The sequence below is a fragment of the Nilaparvata lugens genome, chromosome X, assembly GCF_014356525.2.
Source record: "Nilaparvata lugens isolate BPH chromosome X, ASM1435652v1, whole genome shotgun sequence".
Lineage (NCBI taxonomy): Eukaryota > Metazoa > Arthropoda > Insecta > Hemiptera > Delphacidae > Nilaparvata > Nilaparvata lugens.
The window spans coordinates 23,714,494-23,731,687 of record NC_052518.1 but is presented as its reverse complement, the minus strand read 5'-3'; the positions used below and the strand labels follow the sequence as shown (position 1 = coordinate 23,731,687).

At 33.9% G+C, this 17,194-nt stretch overlaps 1 protein-coding gene across 1 annotated transcript in view; it reads right to left on the bottom strand.

Annotated features, from left to right (window-relative positions):
- LOC111054309 (metaxin-2) overlaps positions 1-15,736 on the bottom strand; it is a 58,611-nt gene extending 42,875 nt beyond the window's left edge. The window contains exon 1 of the mRNA XM_039443042.1: positions 15,505-15,736. Coding sequence (XP_039298976.1) covers positions 15,505-15,535 — 31 coding nt within the window. The 5' untranslated portion in view covers positions 15,536-15,736. The remainder of the gene's footprint in view (positions 1-15,504) is intronic.
- Positions 15,737-17,194: the final 1,458 nt, after the last annotated feature.

The following is a 17,194-nucleotide window of genomic DNA, read 5'->3' as shown; positions in this document are numbered from 1 at the left end:
ATGGACGATATGCCTAAGAGTGAGTTTATAGTCCAGTGAGAGTTGATGCAACGTTTCCAAATCAGTTGATTATGAATGAAAGTACATTCATATTTTATATTTTAACCTGATGAATTGTTAACATCGCTTGGTGTGTTGTTGGTGGGGGGGGGGGGGGGTGTTGGGAAGGCACTCTGCTGTTTCATCCTCAACTGGGCTATTTTTATGAAATCTACTCTAGTAAGTACTTGATAATTTTCACACTATAACACTGTATAACGTGCACTTTTTATTCCCAACAATGGCAATGTGTTTTAGCAATCAGCATTCAGTCTGAATTCATCCAAAAAAGTTAGCGCCAGATCATGAGTCTTATAAATTTAAATCACTACCCTAAAATATTCCTTTTTTTGTTCAAACTCTATCATTAGTGATTGTATTGACATATTAGTAATACCCTAATCACGATCAAAAATACCACATACGACTTTATAACAAGTAAAAAGGAAAAAAACATGGATTTAGCGATTTTTCGCAAAGTTGAAAATAATTACCAATTTTCGACGACCTATAACTCGCTTCCTATTGGAGATAGGAAAACATTTAGGGTATGAAAATTGTAGAGAATTTAATCATCTTCAAAAAAGTAAAGAACAAAAATATTGATTGAACAGTTGGTTTTGGAGATATCGTGAAAAAACTTAAAAAAGTATGAAATTCTCATGGTTTTCAGGCTGCCAAAAGTTATGCCTTCAGAAATTTTGGTGGGAAACCATAGATTACTCTTACTAGTACCCAAATGGACCGATTAAAACAATAAAATCAATTACCTTAATTTTTGTTTGGTCGGGGCTCATTATGATGACTATTTGACTGGGCTATCAAGGGTTATACGTGAGGTACATATTTTCTGTACAAAACATCGAACATTACGACAGCTGTTTGTCGTTAGCATTTGTTGTTAGCCCAGTTAGTCGTTGGGGTGAAATGTGTTTCTACCCAGTTTGTCGTTGGAGTGAAATGTGTTTCGACCAAGTTTGTCGTTGATCCACTTGTGAGGCATCCCCTCTCTACTACAACAACTTCCCCATCATCCCCACCACTATCGAGAAAAACTCTCGTGCACGAAGCATCCCCTCTCTACTACAACAACTTCCCCTTCGTCACACCACTATCGAGAAAGGCTCTTGTGCACGAAGATAATCGAAAGCACTAGACATCAGTAAAAAAATGAGGCACATTGGGCTATTTCGTCAAACTGGGACGACGACAAACTAGGTATTTTTTTCGATCCAGCTTGTCGCTTCACGCACACGACAAGATTGGTTTACTCGCGGAAATCCACCAGCCCCGGCCGAAAAATTCTATTGACCAAACGTAGGCAACGTTTACCAACTCGTCGAAAGTGGCATCTTTCTACAGAGCTGTAGATGATTATTTTGTCAATGAGTTCAGATTCATATTGTTGGTTGAATATTATGAAGGACAATATTATAAGGAATCATTGAATATTCTGATCACACAAAAATGTATTTTATAAATATTGTTTGTTATTTTTCGAAGACAAATGAAATACAACTCATATATACCTCGCTCATGAATACAACTTTCAATCTAATGAGAAGGGCCAGTACAGTAAAAGTACAGTATATTGTGAAGATTTAGCCATGTCATCTATTATTTTCTCCATTGAAAGTGCTAGAGACACTGTTTCCAGGGACACCGGACTTATCAAGGAAGTTCCTTTATATCAAATAAATTTTAAATAAAATACATGTATACCTTGTATACCTTATAATACATTTGTATACCTTTTAAATAAAAGACTAAGAAATTGTCAAAAACCACAGATTTATTGATACCCAGAAAGACCGGTTTCGGTCTTTATCAGAGTTTATCAGAGATTAACAATGGTGTAATTACCAAAACCAGTCTTTCTGAGTATCAATAAATCTGTGGTTTTTGACAATTTCTTAGTCTTTTAAATTTAATATGAATAATTACCACAATATCAACTTCTCAACTACACAAAAAGAAAAGAAAATTACCTTTATACACAATTTTTTCTCTACAACTGCAGTATTAGACTCCAATACAATAAAGATTTTTTAAAAATAATTTTTCCAATTAATTTGATAAATCAATTTAATAGTAATAATAGCAAGATGATTCAATTTAATAATTCTATCTAATCTTGACAATTTATTTTATAATGATATATTATTAGAATAAGATAAAACAATATTAGTATTATCTGCAAAAAAAATCTGGTAGGAATGAGATTTTAACCTGGGTCCCACAGTGTGTGTAACCACGGTCTAAAGTCGAAACTAAGACCTCAGCTTCGCTTTGGTCAATTATGTATATAACTTATATTTACTGTACTAGTTGAAATTTATAGTTGAGGTGCTATCTATTTATTCAATTTTAGGTTTTTAGTTGAATAGCAATAGCTTTAATGCCATTAAACTTATAACTGAATGTAGATATTTTTGGTTTCTGATACAGTACTTCCACCGGTACAAACTGTTTTTCAGTTTAACTGCAAAGTTCAATTTCACAAAATCAAAATGTAACTTGCAGGGTCCCAGCAAACTGCATTGAATCTAAATGCATTAGTTTTTCTTGACCTCAAGGATACCTCGAACTTCCAATAAAATTCACAATAAATTGAACAAGAATTTCGTAGTGATAAATTTCACTAATTTATTATCACTATTCATGGAAAAGGTACTACAGCTTCTGCCTATGCTATAGAAGGATAGAAATCACTCAAAAAGTTGAATAATTTAAAATGCTACATCATTTTAATCATGCATTCATACATAAGGTGTCCCTATACCTTAAGGGTACCTAGTTTCTTATTTATTTAGCATACTGGTATGGCAGATACACAACACATAAGTCTCAAATGCCTACATATATACACAGTATATGTCCAATTTCTTTGAGATGTTGTGTAAAGTGTGGTCAGCAGAACATGAGTTTGTCTGGCCGCCAGTAGGTATTTGCTAATCCATTTCAGTGTTGACCAATGTGCACCCCAATTCTTAGAATGTGCATCCCAAGACCAATTCTTATATTCCCCAATATAAGAATATCACAAACTAATAATACCGGTAACTCTTATGATGAACACTTTTAATAGGCCTATTTACTTTTCAGCATTTTTAATGTTACTAAAAACTAAGAGGAATACAGGTTCAGTGCTGCCAAAAAATGATAGATGTAAAATAGGAATAGACCCAGTTTGTCTTTTACTATTCCACTTTGGCAGCGTCCGTAAAAACTGACCATTTTTTTGGTGAGTGGTGGTTTTCAGGGCAGGCGGAACTCCTCGACAATGCGTCAATTCTCTATGGTCGACGCTCCCACGCTCTATGGAGTTTGCTTTTTCCCAGTCTCATGGCTCATGGCTGATCAGTGATCACTGATCAGGTTCAGTTTGATATTTGATCACAGATCATAGTTCTGTTTCGACGTGGCTTGACTTCGATTTCGACTCTTCGACCATTCGATCTTGATCTCGAAGACCTGAAAGGATTGTTCCGGAGTAGTTAATTTCCTTTTCCTTCACTGAAACAGTGACCACTGATCACTCATCGTTTCTGTTCGAATTCCGATCCCAAAGATCTTATTCGTTGAATGTTGAAACTGTTCCTCAGAGCGTGAAAGGTTATGTTGTATTGAGAATTGAGAGCTGAACTGCTGAAGTGGTGAACACAAACAAGTAAGTGGAAGCACATTTTTTTACTGAAGTTGATCTTTGAATTTTTCAAATTCAATTGAAATGAAATAACCTTTAAATTAATGTAGCAATCACATTACAAGTAGGTTTGTCAATTTATTTGAAACAAATTATTTAATAATTGCATGAAAAATTGGTAGGCTAATGGAACAGTTGTTGCCCACTCAAATATTAGGCTATGATAACTAATGTGATTTTCACATGTTGAATTCAAATATTGAAGTCTACCGCTACCATATTCATGTTTTTCTTAGACTGTATTATCTTCTCTATATATAAAAATGAATGTCTGTTTGTGTGTTAGTTTGTTTGTTCCCTATAGACTCGAAAACTACTTGACAGAACAGCATGAAACTTTGGGAATATGTTGTGTGAATATTGGGGATGGTTTCTGACCAGGAATTTTAATAGGGGGGCTAATAATAATTATATATTAATCCATTTTACAGACCTATGTTTTCGAAATTGTCGGCCCAGCGGCTAACGTAGAACGGGAAGATCATCATAATTCAAAACCATGTTGGGATAATATGATTTAGCATATGAACTAACCAGCTGTAATAAACACGTCTCTCTGTCATAAAATTGTTTACTGGTATTAAAACGGTATATTTAAGCACATAGGAAGTCCGTATTGAGATGTAAATAAAAATATTGATAGATAAATTTAATGATTCACCAAATAAAGTCAAGTGTGACATGAGATACATTGACTTTTGGTGGTACGAAGTTCGCCGGGTAAGCTAGTACATAATAAATCGGGGAAAAAAACATTTGAGGCTAGGAGTGCTTTCCATCTTATGAATCGTGTAGCCTAATATGCTTTTTGTGGCTGTATCATTATAATAATGTATCAGTGTTTACAAGTTTGTGTTTCTTCAATGGTTCCAAATCTTCTTAAATAACTCAATATTAACTTATTTGTTACAAGTAGTTATGTAGTGGAATATTTCTAATCAAATTATTAATTCAAGCCATCTAAATTCAAAATTTTTACTTTTCATTTTTATTATGGACTAAAATTTTATAAAAATTGAATAAGTGAAATTCTAAATCTTGAACTTTGTCACCTATAAATTTGGAAGACAAATAGCACAAGGACTACCTTATTATTTTCTCTACCAATGTTATTTAATTAGTGTCATTTGGATGGTAAATAAATAACTTTGGTGTAAACGCAGCATAAGGGCTATGAATTTTTTTCATATTATAAATTGAATAATGCTTTTTGTTTCTGTATCAATAAATGAATAATCAGTTCTGCTTGTTTTTATAGGCTCAGCCGATTTAAAATCATTAATTTATGTCTTGTGATTCAATGTGTGTGACTTTAGTATTTGAAAGTTATGGGTTACATTCCTTTTCAGTGTGTATCTTCCAGTGTGATATAGTGATTTCATATGGTATTCATTTCATGTTTCAGGCTGGAAGAAAAATGAATTTGCTTCTTGTAATTATTGCGATACAACCTAACATAGAGAAAAATTGTGATGGCTGTATTTTGAGCACTAGATCTGCATTGCTGTTATCAAAGGTAATATTTCACATTTCATAGCAGTTGACTATTCAGAGCCTGAAGTTCTTGGAAGTTTTTTGATGATGTACCAGGTCATGAATACTAGAAGAGAAGCAGGACTTCCTGAATACAGGAGGTTATTTAGGAGGTCCTGATACATGTTAGAGATCTGAGTCACAGATTTCAGCCTAGATTTCAAGAGATGTGCCGATCCCCTGAACATAGGCCTAGTATAAAAGTGACTGAATAAAAGTAATATTACATTACACTACTAGATATTGAGACTAATGGCAAAAATTTTAAACAACAGTAGCCTACTTCTATTTTAAATTTTTGTAGAGAATGATATTTGCGAATGAACCTCAAAACTATCACTGAGTACTCTCTCTATAATGTTCAATATTCCCAATCCACTTTGACCATCAGGTTGGTTGAACCCCCCAAGTTAGAAGATCACAAGCCTCTACTGCATCCAGGTACTCACATAGGTAATGTAGTTAAGCTACAGTCACATTATACTGTTATAATTTACAATTTTGTCATAATTTCTTGACATAAATATGATACTAGATATTACATACCTAACCTGAATAACCATTGCAGTGCCCTCTAAAATAGTAGCTTTTCAAGATGAAATGAATCACTTAAAATTCCGGATAATAATCAATAATAATCCCATTAACTACAAAATAAACTATCAATTCTGATTGTGTGTGTGAATAAATGTATCAAAACTGAAATATACATTTTTTTTTCAATTTCAGATGTCCAGAAGAGTGTCATTTGGCATCTGAAATTTGGTACCACTTTTCCAAACTGGGCGGCAAAGGAAAATGCAACTATTGCCAACGTTTAGTTGTAATGTCTGCTGGTTCCAGCTCTAATCTTAAGATGCACCTGAAGCTGAAACATCCCGCAGTTACTTTACAAAGAACTGAGAAGAGAAGTCACTTCAACAACAAAGGTGAGTCGCCATCATGTGATGATCCAGGTGAAGCAATCCAAGCAAGTTCAACTCAAGCTACGCCATCAACAAGCACTTCCACACCTTTGAGCATTGGAACTACATCTGAAGTTAGCTTGCCAAAGTCAAAGTTCTCACCAACAACTCCCATACAGCCACTCATGTCAAGGTATGTGGAGAGTATCAAACCAATGTCCATCACCAAGAATAGAAAAATAGACATTCAGTCATTGAAAGTGATAGCAAAGGAGTATCACCCTTTTTCTTTGGTTGAAGATACTGAGTTCAAAGAATTTGTCAGGATGCTTTGTCCAAATTATGAATTGCCCAGCCGAAAAATACTTTCACACTCTTTGCTTCCTAGTGTCCACTCCGACCTTCTAAAAAAGGTAAAATCGGAACTGGCGATGGCTAAAGCTATTTCCTTATCAACAGATGGATGGACCAATATAAACAATAGCAGTTTTTATGAGTTCACAGCCCACATTATTGACCCCATCAACACCACTTTAAAATCATACTTATTAGAATGTTAGGAGTTTTCTGAAAGGCATACAGCCGAAAACATTGCCAAATGGTTGATGTGTGTATTGAAAAAAATTGAGATAGATTGCAAAGTAACTGCAGTCATTACAGATAATGCAGCTAATATGAAAGCTGCTGTATCACTATTGAATTTCAGGCATATTGCATGCTTTGCTCATTCACTGAATTTAGCTGTACAAGCTGCAATAACAGCTCCAATAGGAGAAAGCATTGAAAAGGCCAAGAATGTTGTTCAGTATTTTAAAAAAAGCTCTCATGCTCTTGCAAAATTGCATGAAAAGCAAGAGAGAATGAAAGTAAAACTGAAGCAAGATGTTCCTACCAGGTGGAATCTTTGATATGATGGAAAGATTTTTTAAAAATAAAGATGTCACAGTATCAACTCTTGCTATTCAAAGAGTCAATAACGACTTGAGTGGGGATGATTGGACTATTATCCAGCAGGCTTCTGAAGTATTGAAGCAATTTGATGAGGTCACCAAATCAGTGTCTGAAGAGAAACATGTTTTTATCTCTAAGTGTAGTGTTTTGGCCAGGTTGATGATACAGTGAGTCAGAATAGACTTGAGTAAAAATTGCCATGTGAAAGTAGAATTACTTCTTAATAACCTTTTTTCACAATTGACTGAGCGGTTTGGAGGTAGGGAATTCCAGGACCTAATTCGTCAGTGTGTTCTCTTGGATCTCAGGTTCAAAAAACAGGGGTTTCAGGACAATAGTTCTTACAAACCTGCCTACCAGGGCTTATTAGCCAAAATGAAAGCCTCAATAGCCAACACAGAGATAGTGCAGCAACAATTGCAAACTGCACAATATACTGATGGCATGCCCCAAAGTGAAACATCACCCATTTGGGAGGAATTTGATGAAGACATGAATAAAATACATGGCCAGCATGATCCCACCTCTGCAGCAATCATTGAACTGGATAAATATGTAGCAGAGGCATACTTGCTACGAACAAGCGATCCACTAAGTTGGTGGGAATCTAGGAAAAATGTGTATCCCATTCTTTACAGCATGATGATGAAACGCTTATGTATTCCTGCAACTTCAGTTCCTTGCGAACGAATATTTCAAAGGCAGGATACAATTGCACACAAAGAAGAAGCCATCTCACAACGAATAAGATAGAACAATTGATATTTGTGAACCATAATTCAACATTGATTTAGACACAGATTCCTGGATTTTGTGAACTATATTGTTTATATTTTTGTTCATACATAATCTTATCAATAATTTTAGTATTATATCCATTTGTGATTGCAAAATGTTTTATAATTTTCACTTCTTTTTCATAGTTCTCTTTTGTCTTAGGAATATTAATCTTGAAATCATTGATCTGAGTGCTGCTGTTTTTTGTTTCCATGGATGGTTGCAATATTTTGTAATTGGAGAATTTGTATGTGCGGGTTTCCTAAAGATATTAAAATTATGTTTTCTCTTCTGAAAAATTCTGATTTCTCTTACTTATTTCCAAATATAAAGAATGTATTTTCTCTTTTTTAACTTCCATAGTAAATTTTATAGAAGGTGGAATTGAGTTTAAATATCTTTCTGAATCTTCATGTGTCCATATCCATACCAATGAATGATATTTTTTCTCAAAGAATTATTATTATTATTATTATTAATAATTTTATACTTTTCCAAATTGTACATATACAGGATGTCCCACCAAGGTTGTAACAGCCGTTGACCATAGATTCTACTCGACATTTCTGACAAAAAATGTTCAGTAAACTTTTTTCCTATCGACCTTAGTTTTCGAGATATATCAATTTTTCGATATTTCAGAATATGCCTACTTCCGGTCATTTAATATACTCAATAACTCGAAAACTACTGGTCTAATTTCAATTTCAAGGGTATTGTTGGAAAGAGAAAACATTTCAAACAAGAATAATGTAATTTTTTGTTGTAAGATATTTTGTAGTTTTTTATTAGGGCTTAAACTTGAGAAATGCTATTCTTCAAATTTAAAGTGAAATTTCAACCGGGTTTTTCTTCAGGTGATTATAGTGGTTTCAATATTTCAAAAACTTCTCCATTTCATAAGCTTTCGAATGATTATAAATTCGAAAAGGTGAGTTCCATGATTAAGTGTTCAAAACTGCTAATATCTGTAATGAACACCTTTAAAATGAGGAAATTCACAAACAGCATGCATTAAGTGATGATCCTAATGGTAAAATCATCTGATTATTGCATTATTTTCTGAAGCATAGATCCTATATAAAATATCAATCATACACGTTTGCAAGATCCAACAAAATTCATTCATAGAATAAATAATTTAAAGTAGATGAATGAACAGAATTAAAAAAAACTGTTAGCAGTCATTCAGATGTTAATAATTAAGTTACATTTCATGATCACTGCTTACAGGAATTCAAAATAGCCTCCATTTCACTTTGTGCAACTTCTGCTGCTGTTCATGAAGCTTCGAGTTGCCCATCTCACTTCGTTGGGCCGTCTCTTCATTACTTTAAACGTCAATCAAATTCTGAGAATCAGTTCCTCCCTGGTCTCTACAGGTTCTCTGTAAACTTTATACTTTTCAAAATCCCCTAAAAGTAGAAGTCTATTGGAGTAAGATCAGATGAGCGTGGTGGCCAACTTACGGGTCCACCTCGGCCAATCCACCGCCCAGCATAAATGTTATCAAGCCACCCACGGACGTTTCTAGCATAATGAGGGAGGTAGCCATCCAACTGGAGCCACATATTCTGCCTTGAATTGAGAGGCACGTCTTCCATCAATTCGTGGAGCTCATTGACCAGAAAGTCCATAAAAACTTCACCATTTATTCTTGCAGGGAAAATGAAAGATCCATGTATGTGGAAAAGTTATTGTTGAAATTTACTGCACCAGTTCTTGTGAACAAACCTTTATCTGTGATCTGTCCATAAAATGTTTGAAATACAATCTTGTGCTAATATCCAACAGCAAAACTGCATCCTTGAAACAGTATCAGTTCATTCAACTCTTGAAGGGTTGAAATGTTTATCATGAAATGTTCGAAAGTTATTGTTCTTCAATATTGTTTGAACTATCATTCTTGAGACATCCAACATCCCAGCTGCCCGCCGGATGCTGGATCGAGGATTCTGCTCGAAATACTTTAGAATAAGATTCTCAAAAGCTTCAGAAATTAAGACGGGCCTCTCGTACCTTGAAATATGTACGATATATATATATATATATACATTCACAACCTTTGACACAACCATTGGATTCAAAACTGCAGTCTTCTCGGTTGAGGAAGGAGACACAGTCTCCAAAAATTTCCCCCATTTCTAATGTAAGTTTTTAATTGTTTTCAATCTATTTATATAGTGTCTCCTGTTTTAATTTACATTACAAACTTTAAAGTGCCTTCTGGTATGTGCTATATATATATATATATACAAGATTTGTTAGGAGACCGTTGAAACAGTTTCAAGACTGCCGTTGATGACTCATCACTTGTAGCTGTTCGAGGCCGACCTGAATGACCTTTATGCACATCACACACTGTTGCATGAACTTCAAATTTGTCTCGTATGTGTGTAATTGTTAATCTTGAAGGTGGTTCTGTATCATACTCCCTTCTCCACTGTCTTTGAACTTCATTTACATTCTTAAACTTCCAGTACCACTTAATAACCTTCAAAACTCAAACATACATCTGCCATGTTGATATTACAAATTCCAACTAACAATATAACATAGAGGGTTGATTATGTGCCACCTGGCAAAGAAATATAACATCAGCCTTGTAGAGTGGTAAAACTACGATTGTTTAAAGTATACATTTTTTTAAGCACCCGGTGTATATATAAATATATATATATATATATATATATTATATATACACCGGGTGCTTAAAAAAAATGTATACTTTAAACAATCGTAGTTTTACCACTCTACAAGGCTGATGTTATATTTCTTTGCCAGGTGGCACATAATCAACCCTCTATGTTATATTGTTAGTTGGAATTTGTAATATCAACATGGCAGATGTATGTTTGAGTTTTGAAGGTTATTAAGTGGTACTGGAAGTTTAAGAATGTAAATGAAGTTCAAAGACAGTGGAGAAGGGAGTATGATACAGAACCACCTTCAAGATTAACAATTACACACATACGAGACAAATTTGAAGTTCATGCAACAGTGTGTGATGTGCATAAAGGTCATTCAGGTCGGCCTCGAACAGCTACAAGTGATGAGTCATCAACGGCAGTCTTGAAACTGTTTCAACGGTCTCCTAACAAATCTTCAAGGCGAGGGGCACGTGAATGTGATGTAAGTGCTAGCAGCGTGCTACGCATTCTGAAGAGAGGCAAGTATTGTGTTTACATTCCAAGGCTGGTGCAACAGCAAAATGACGGCGATCCAGATCGAAGGTTGCAATTTTGTGAATGGATTCAGGAGATGGTGATACGTGAACCAGGATTTATGGGTAGCATCATTTGGTCGGATGAAGCCCAATTCAAACTTAATGGAACTGTCAATAGGCACAATATTGGGTGAAGAAAATCCTCACATTACAATTGAAAAAGCTGCAAATTTGCCTGGTGCAAATGTGTGGTGTGGTTTGTCTTCAAGGGGACTCATTGGACCTTATCGATTTGAAGGCACTGTAACTGGTATTAATTACCTAACAATGCTTGCTGATTTCATATTTCCTGCCATTAGTGCATTATACGGTAATGATGATTTTTATTTTCAACAAGATGGTGCTTCGCCGCACTATCACAGGGACGTACGAGCTTACCTGGATCAAAATTTGCCAGGCCAGTGGATAGGACGCAGGGGGCCAATCGAGTTTCCAGCACGCTCTCCAGACCTTACACCACTGGATTTCTTCTTGTGGGCCACAGTAAAAGATGAGGTGTACAAACGTAAACCATGTAACCTAGACATTCTTTGGAATGAGATTCAAGCAGTGTGTAGAGAAATCTCATTGGACGTTTTGATACGATGTACAGAATCAGTGGTGACTCGTACCCAGAATTGTATTGATGCTGCAGGTCACCAATTTGAACAGTATTAACATTTGTTATTTATGTTTCATTTACATTGGTCTTTCAGCTTTCTATTTTCCTGAAATTTAACTTTGTAGAACGGTAAATAAATTTTCTATGAAAGTTCAAAGTGTGTATACATTTTTTTGAAGCACCCGGTATATATATATATATATATATATATATATATATATATATATATATACATGTTAGCAGTGTCCTGATAATGGTGATCCCATAGCCAAACCTTACTTATGCTTGTAAATTTTGTAATTGAAAGTAAAACAATTTTGATCTATACATGTTTTTGTAAATGGTATTACATTTTCTATTTCATTATCGTTCACATCATTTTCAATATTAAATTCTGCTTTGAAATATTAATAGTTTTATTAGTTTAGATAGAAGTATACATGTTGACTAAATCAAAAGAAAGAAAAATTGTGTGATTTGGAATAGTTATTTCCTTGATTTTTTGAACTAGTTGGTAAGAATTTGTTATATTATAGCTTTCATTTATTATTTTTTGAGGAAGTACTTTATTCAAATATTTACAAGCTTTATAAGCTGGAGCATTTTGATAGTTCACCACAGGTCTTATAGGTATACCTACTTAGTGAATAATTTTAGGTTGACCTCTAATAATTGGTGAAGCAGGATTAATCATTTTCATTTTAAATTGATATATTTTAGTAATTGTTCCACATTTTGATATAATATTAATAATATTATTTATATTTTTGCTGTATTCTTTAGTTGGATCTCTTCATAAGTTTGAAATTTATTTTCTCTTATAAAGTGTTCTTATAATCTTTATTCATTTGTCATTATAATCTATTTATTCAATGATAACTGTAGTATTTCATTTATCTAGTTGTGCTATCATTGCTTTTCCATTAATCAGTTCATTTGAAATTGAATTAATAATTTTCATATCTTCTTTTGATTTTCACAAAATTTCCTTTTTTTGGATTGTTATCTTCATCAAGTTCTTGCACAAAATTGTTCCTCAAAGCACCTTGGATTTCTCTCTTGAAACTGATTGAGGTTTCAATATCTAAAAGTTGTTCCTCAATTTCTTTTGTTTTATGATCCAAATTGATACTATATTCCAAGACCTTTGAAAGTATTTCATTCTCTTTCTCATCAAACTCAATATTTGTTAAATTCTTCACTTTTTCATATGATTCATATTCATTAATTTTATAATAATGATTTTAGTTATTTTTCTTCTGTTTAAAGGTTAGCATTTCCATTTTTTCAAAAGTGTGGATTTCTTCCTTTCAATGAATAGTGTAATCCAAGATTTAATTTGTAATTCAAATTCTTCAATTGATTTATTATGGAATAGTTCTTTTATATTATTTTTAATAAAGTGATACAGATTCTTGTAAATGTAGATTAAAATCTGTACTATACATCTTTCAATCTTGTATTCTATTTTATTTAATTTCCTCATAATAAAAATGACTCATTCCACTCATAATATAAACGAAGTTGGACAATATTAAGGGTGGTCTCCCACCAGGGATGCACAACCGCGACGAGTTGTACTAGTTAACATGCAATAGTGAATTCAAAGTTTCATGTTACATAGAAACTATTATTGTGACTTTTGTGGAACAGGTCCCAGCAGAGTATATGTAACTTTCAATTGACCAGTACAGGCAATGTCTTGTCGTGTTTGTGTCAGTGGTGGGAGACCAGCCCAAGGCCCATATTAAACTGTGAAACATTTTGACCAACTTTTATCAAGATTTGATGAGTTATTCTTTGATAAACCATTTTGGACTGATATTAAACTGTCAGAAGGGGTATATTGTCTGCGCCCAAAGAGAAAGAAATTGGTGGAGCCAAGTAGCGCCATAAACTATCAAAATAAGAAAGAATGATTAATCCCTATAGTCCAGGCAATGAATGCTCAAAAAGGGTATAGAGGGAAGACAGTTTGGAAGACAATTTTTGACCCCGCAGTTCTGTTTAAGGTAGTGAGGAGGTAAACATATGAAAAATCCCCACCCCTACCTCCTGTGCTAAGGGGGTGGGGGTGGTTCAAAGGTACCACTTTTCGGTTTCTCACATATAACTCGGAAATTATGCATTTTACAGACATGACTATTCTGTAAGAAATTAAAGCTTACATAATTTCCTACAATATTGATCAAACAACTTTTTCTATATCTCTTTCACTTTTCGATATATCCGCTGTGACATTTTTGAAAAAAAAACAAATTTTCCTTAGATTTTTGCTCTTATAACTTTTTTTAATATCGATGGGAAAAATCCATGCTGATCATGAGCTTATAGAGCATCAAATTCTCTTCCATTTGATGTATAATTTCACAAGTATACGCACATCCCCACGACTGTTGCAGTAGCTTCAGTGTTGAGTGTGAGATCTTCATTCATGCAAAAATAGACTATTTACAAATGAATTTGCAGAGAAGGTTTTCAACACTATTTTTGACTTCACAGCTTTGATGGGATTAGTTAGGGGGTGAACATATCAAAAGTCCCCATCCCTACCCCTTGTGCTAAAGGGATGAGGGTGGTTTAAAAGTTGCATTTTTCAATGTTTTGCTTACACGCTCATATCTTGAGGAAAATGCGTTTAACCGACATGACTAATCATTCAAAAATAAAGCTTGATGAATTCTCTAAAATATTTGTTCTGTGGTGATTTGTGATATCTCCAACAGTTTTCGAGATATACGCTCTTAAATATGTGAAATTGTTAAAATAACAACTTTTAATCCAATTTTTTGATATTTCAGAGCCTACAACTCTCCAACAATGCATTGTGAAAATGAATGCTCACCGTAGATTTGTAGGGCTTTGTTTTCTCTTCAATTTGATATATTATTTCACTACTTAATGTTTTCCTTACTTAATTAATTTTAACAAGAACAGTTATTATTACATCAAATTTACTGGTATCAGCTATCTTCTATAGAAGGCAGTGGCAAGGCTGAGAATCGGCAACGCTGTTTTCCTACATTTATCCATTATAACGTCGACCTCACTTAAGAATGCAAGTTAACTTGAAGAAGGGTTTATATTGGTATAGTGGATTAAAGTTTATGTTTTTGTAGTTTCAAGTTTCCTTGAATTCAAGGAATAGACGTGACTATAGTGCGGTCCACGTTATAATGACAGTATTTGATCAACTTCGGTTTTGCTATCCTTGTCTATCATTCGACAAAGCCGGTGGTACTATCCTTTTCTAGGTCCACAACGATGACAATTATGTTTTTGACGTTGTAGAAATATAATTAATTAATGCAGAGAATTGGCATCGCTATTCTTCTATCTCTATCCACTGGCATTATAACGTGGACCACACTATAATGTAAACACAACAGGAATTGGACCTTAACCCTCTGTAACGGCACTGAGAAACTTACATATTAATCTAGAGTTCTTATCCTGGATTATTCAATCCATTCTAGATATATACAATATAAGATATATACAATATATATAGACATATATAACCATCCAATTGATGTAAAGAGCAACATTGTTACATCAAAGTAAAGTACTTGTTTGTACTTTGTTTCAAGTAAGTACTTGAAACTGAATAGCCTATCGAATTGCTCATGTGATCCAAACAATATTTTTCACATGAAATCTTGATTAACAGTAAGAACACAACAATGATTCATACAACATGTGATGATAACATTAGAACCACTCACGTTCTACCAAAATTTCTAATGAAATAAGAGGAAATTAATACCTGTAGGTTCGTTCCACACAATATCGGCCATGGTGCAATGAAAACTCAAACCCACTGAAGAATTATTACAAAAAATGTATCTTAAATTTTGACAACATAACCTCAGCTTTCACAGAATTGAACTAGACTACAAAAATAAAATTGATTTGATTTTATTGGTGATGCTGATGTGATTGTAAGATGCAAGGTTAGTACGTTACGTTCTTCAAGGTATCGATTAGTCGGAATAGTCGATTCATTTCTAATCGATGTCGTATAGCTTCGATTAATCCATTAGCTTCGAAGTATCGATCATTTCATACCGATTAATCGAGTATAGTGAGGTCCACGTTATAATGGCAGTTTTTGTTTAGCAATGGCATTGCTATCCTTGTCTATCATTCAACAAAGCAGTAGAGCTATCTCTTTCTCGCTTTGCTCTTTTCCCTGATTTATTATTTTGTAATTGTATTACTATGAATTTGTCAATTACCTATATTGAATAAAATCTATTTATTATTTATATTTATAGATCGGCTTTTAACATGAATAATATAATTAATTAACAATATATTTCATCTTAGTTATGATAATTCATTATGAAATTATTGGAAAATATAAGTTCTTGCTTAATCTATATCTATAAAAGGCTAAGCCCCGATAGACTGAAATCAAATCACGCCTAAAAGCTTGAAATCTTGCACAATTTTGTTCATGGTAGTCTCAAAACATCCACTAAGAAAGGATTTTCAGAAATTTGCCCCACTGAGGGAGCTGGGGCCCCCAAAAATTTTGTACCTTTTAACCGCTCATTTTACAGCTAAGTCATGAGGAACTTTTTTATTCAGCTACGAAAAAAATTAGATCCACGCAGAAAAATTCCGATTAGGAGCATAGGGGAGTTCAGGGGAGGCATTTTTCAAAAATTTTGATGTAAAATCACACTACAGCTCAAAATAATTGGCCTACAGACTTAAAACTTCGCACAACTAGTAGTTCTGTGAACAGTAGACCTCGCTCATGAATACAACTTTCAATCTAATGAGAAGGGCCAGTAAAGTAAGTACAGTATATTATTGTGAAGATTTAGCCATGTCATCTATTATTTTCTCCATTGAAAGTGTTAGAGACACTGTTTGCAGGGTTACCGGACTTATCAAGGAGGTACCTTTATATCGTCTCCATATTTACAACATAAACATGCATTACAACTTTTCTAATAACTAATTATGAAAAATCGGTCAACTGACGGAAAAATGGAATATGCAGTAGGCGATTTAGATGATGAATCAGACGATGGTGAGACGGAAAATGATTCTAAATAAGATGGATTTGTTGGTGACAATGACAGGAGGGTGCTAATGATGTTTTTCATGAAAAGTGGATTCAATGTTATGGCTTGATATGCCTATGCAGAATGTTAATGCTCACAAATCGATTTCCGATCTCATACCAAAAGGAAAACAAAAGACTTGACACTGTAGAGCGACACAAAAATGCATACAATACAATAACTATTGTACCTGATAAACTGAAAATTCAGTTAAAAATAACTTAACTGATAGTTGTGAAAAAAAGAAGTTTAAATATTGTCTACAACTGAAATAGTTGTTGATTTATTAGTTTATTAATTTAAACTAACATGGTGGTTGAGTCGGATAGACCGTGGTCTGTCACACTGCAGGACCCAGGTTCAATTCTCGTTCCTGCC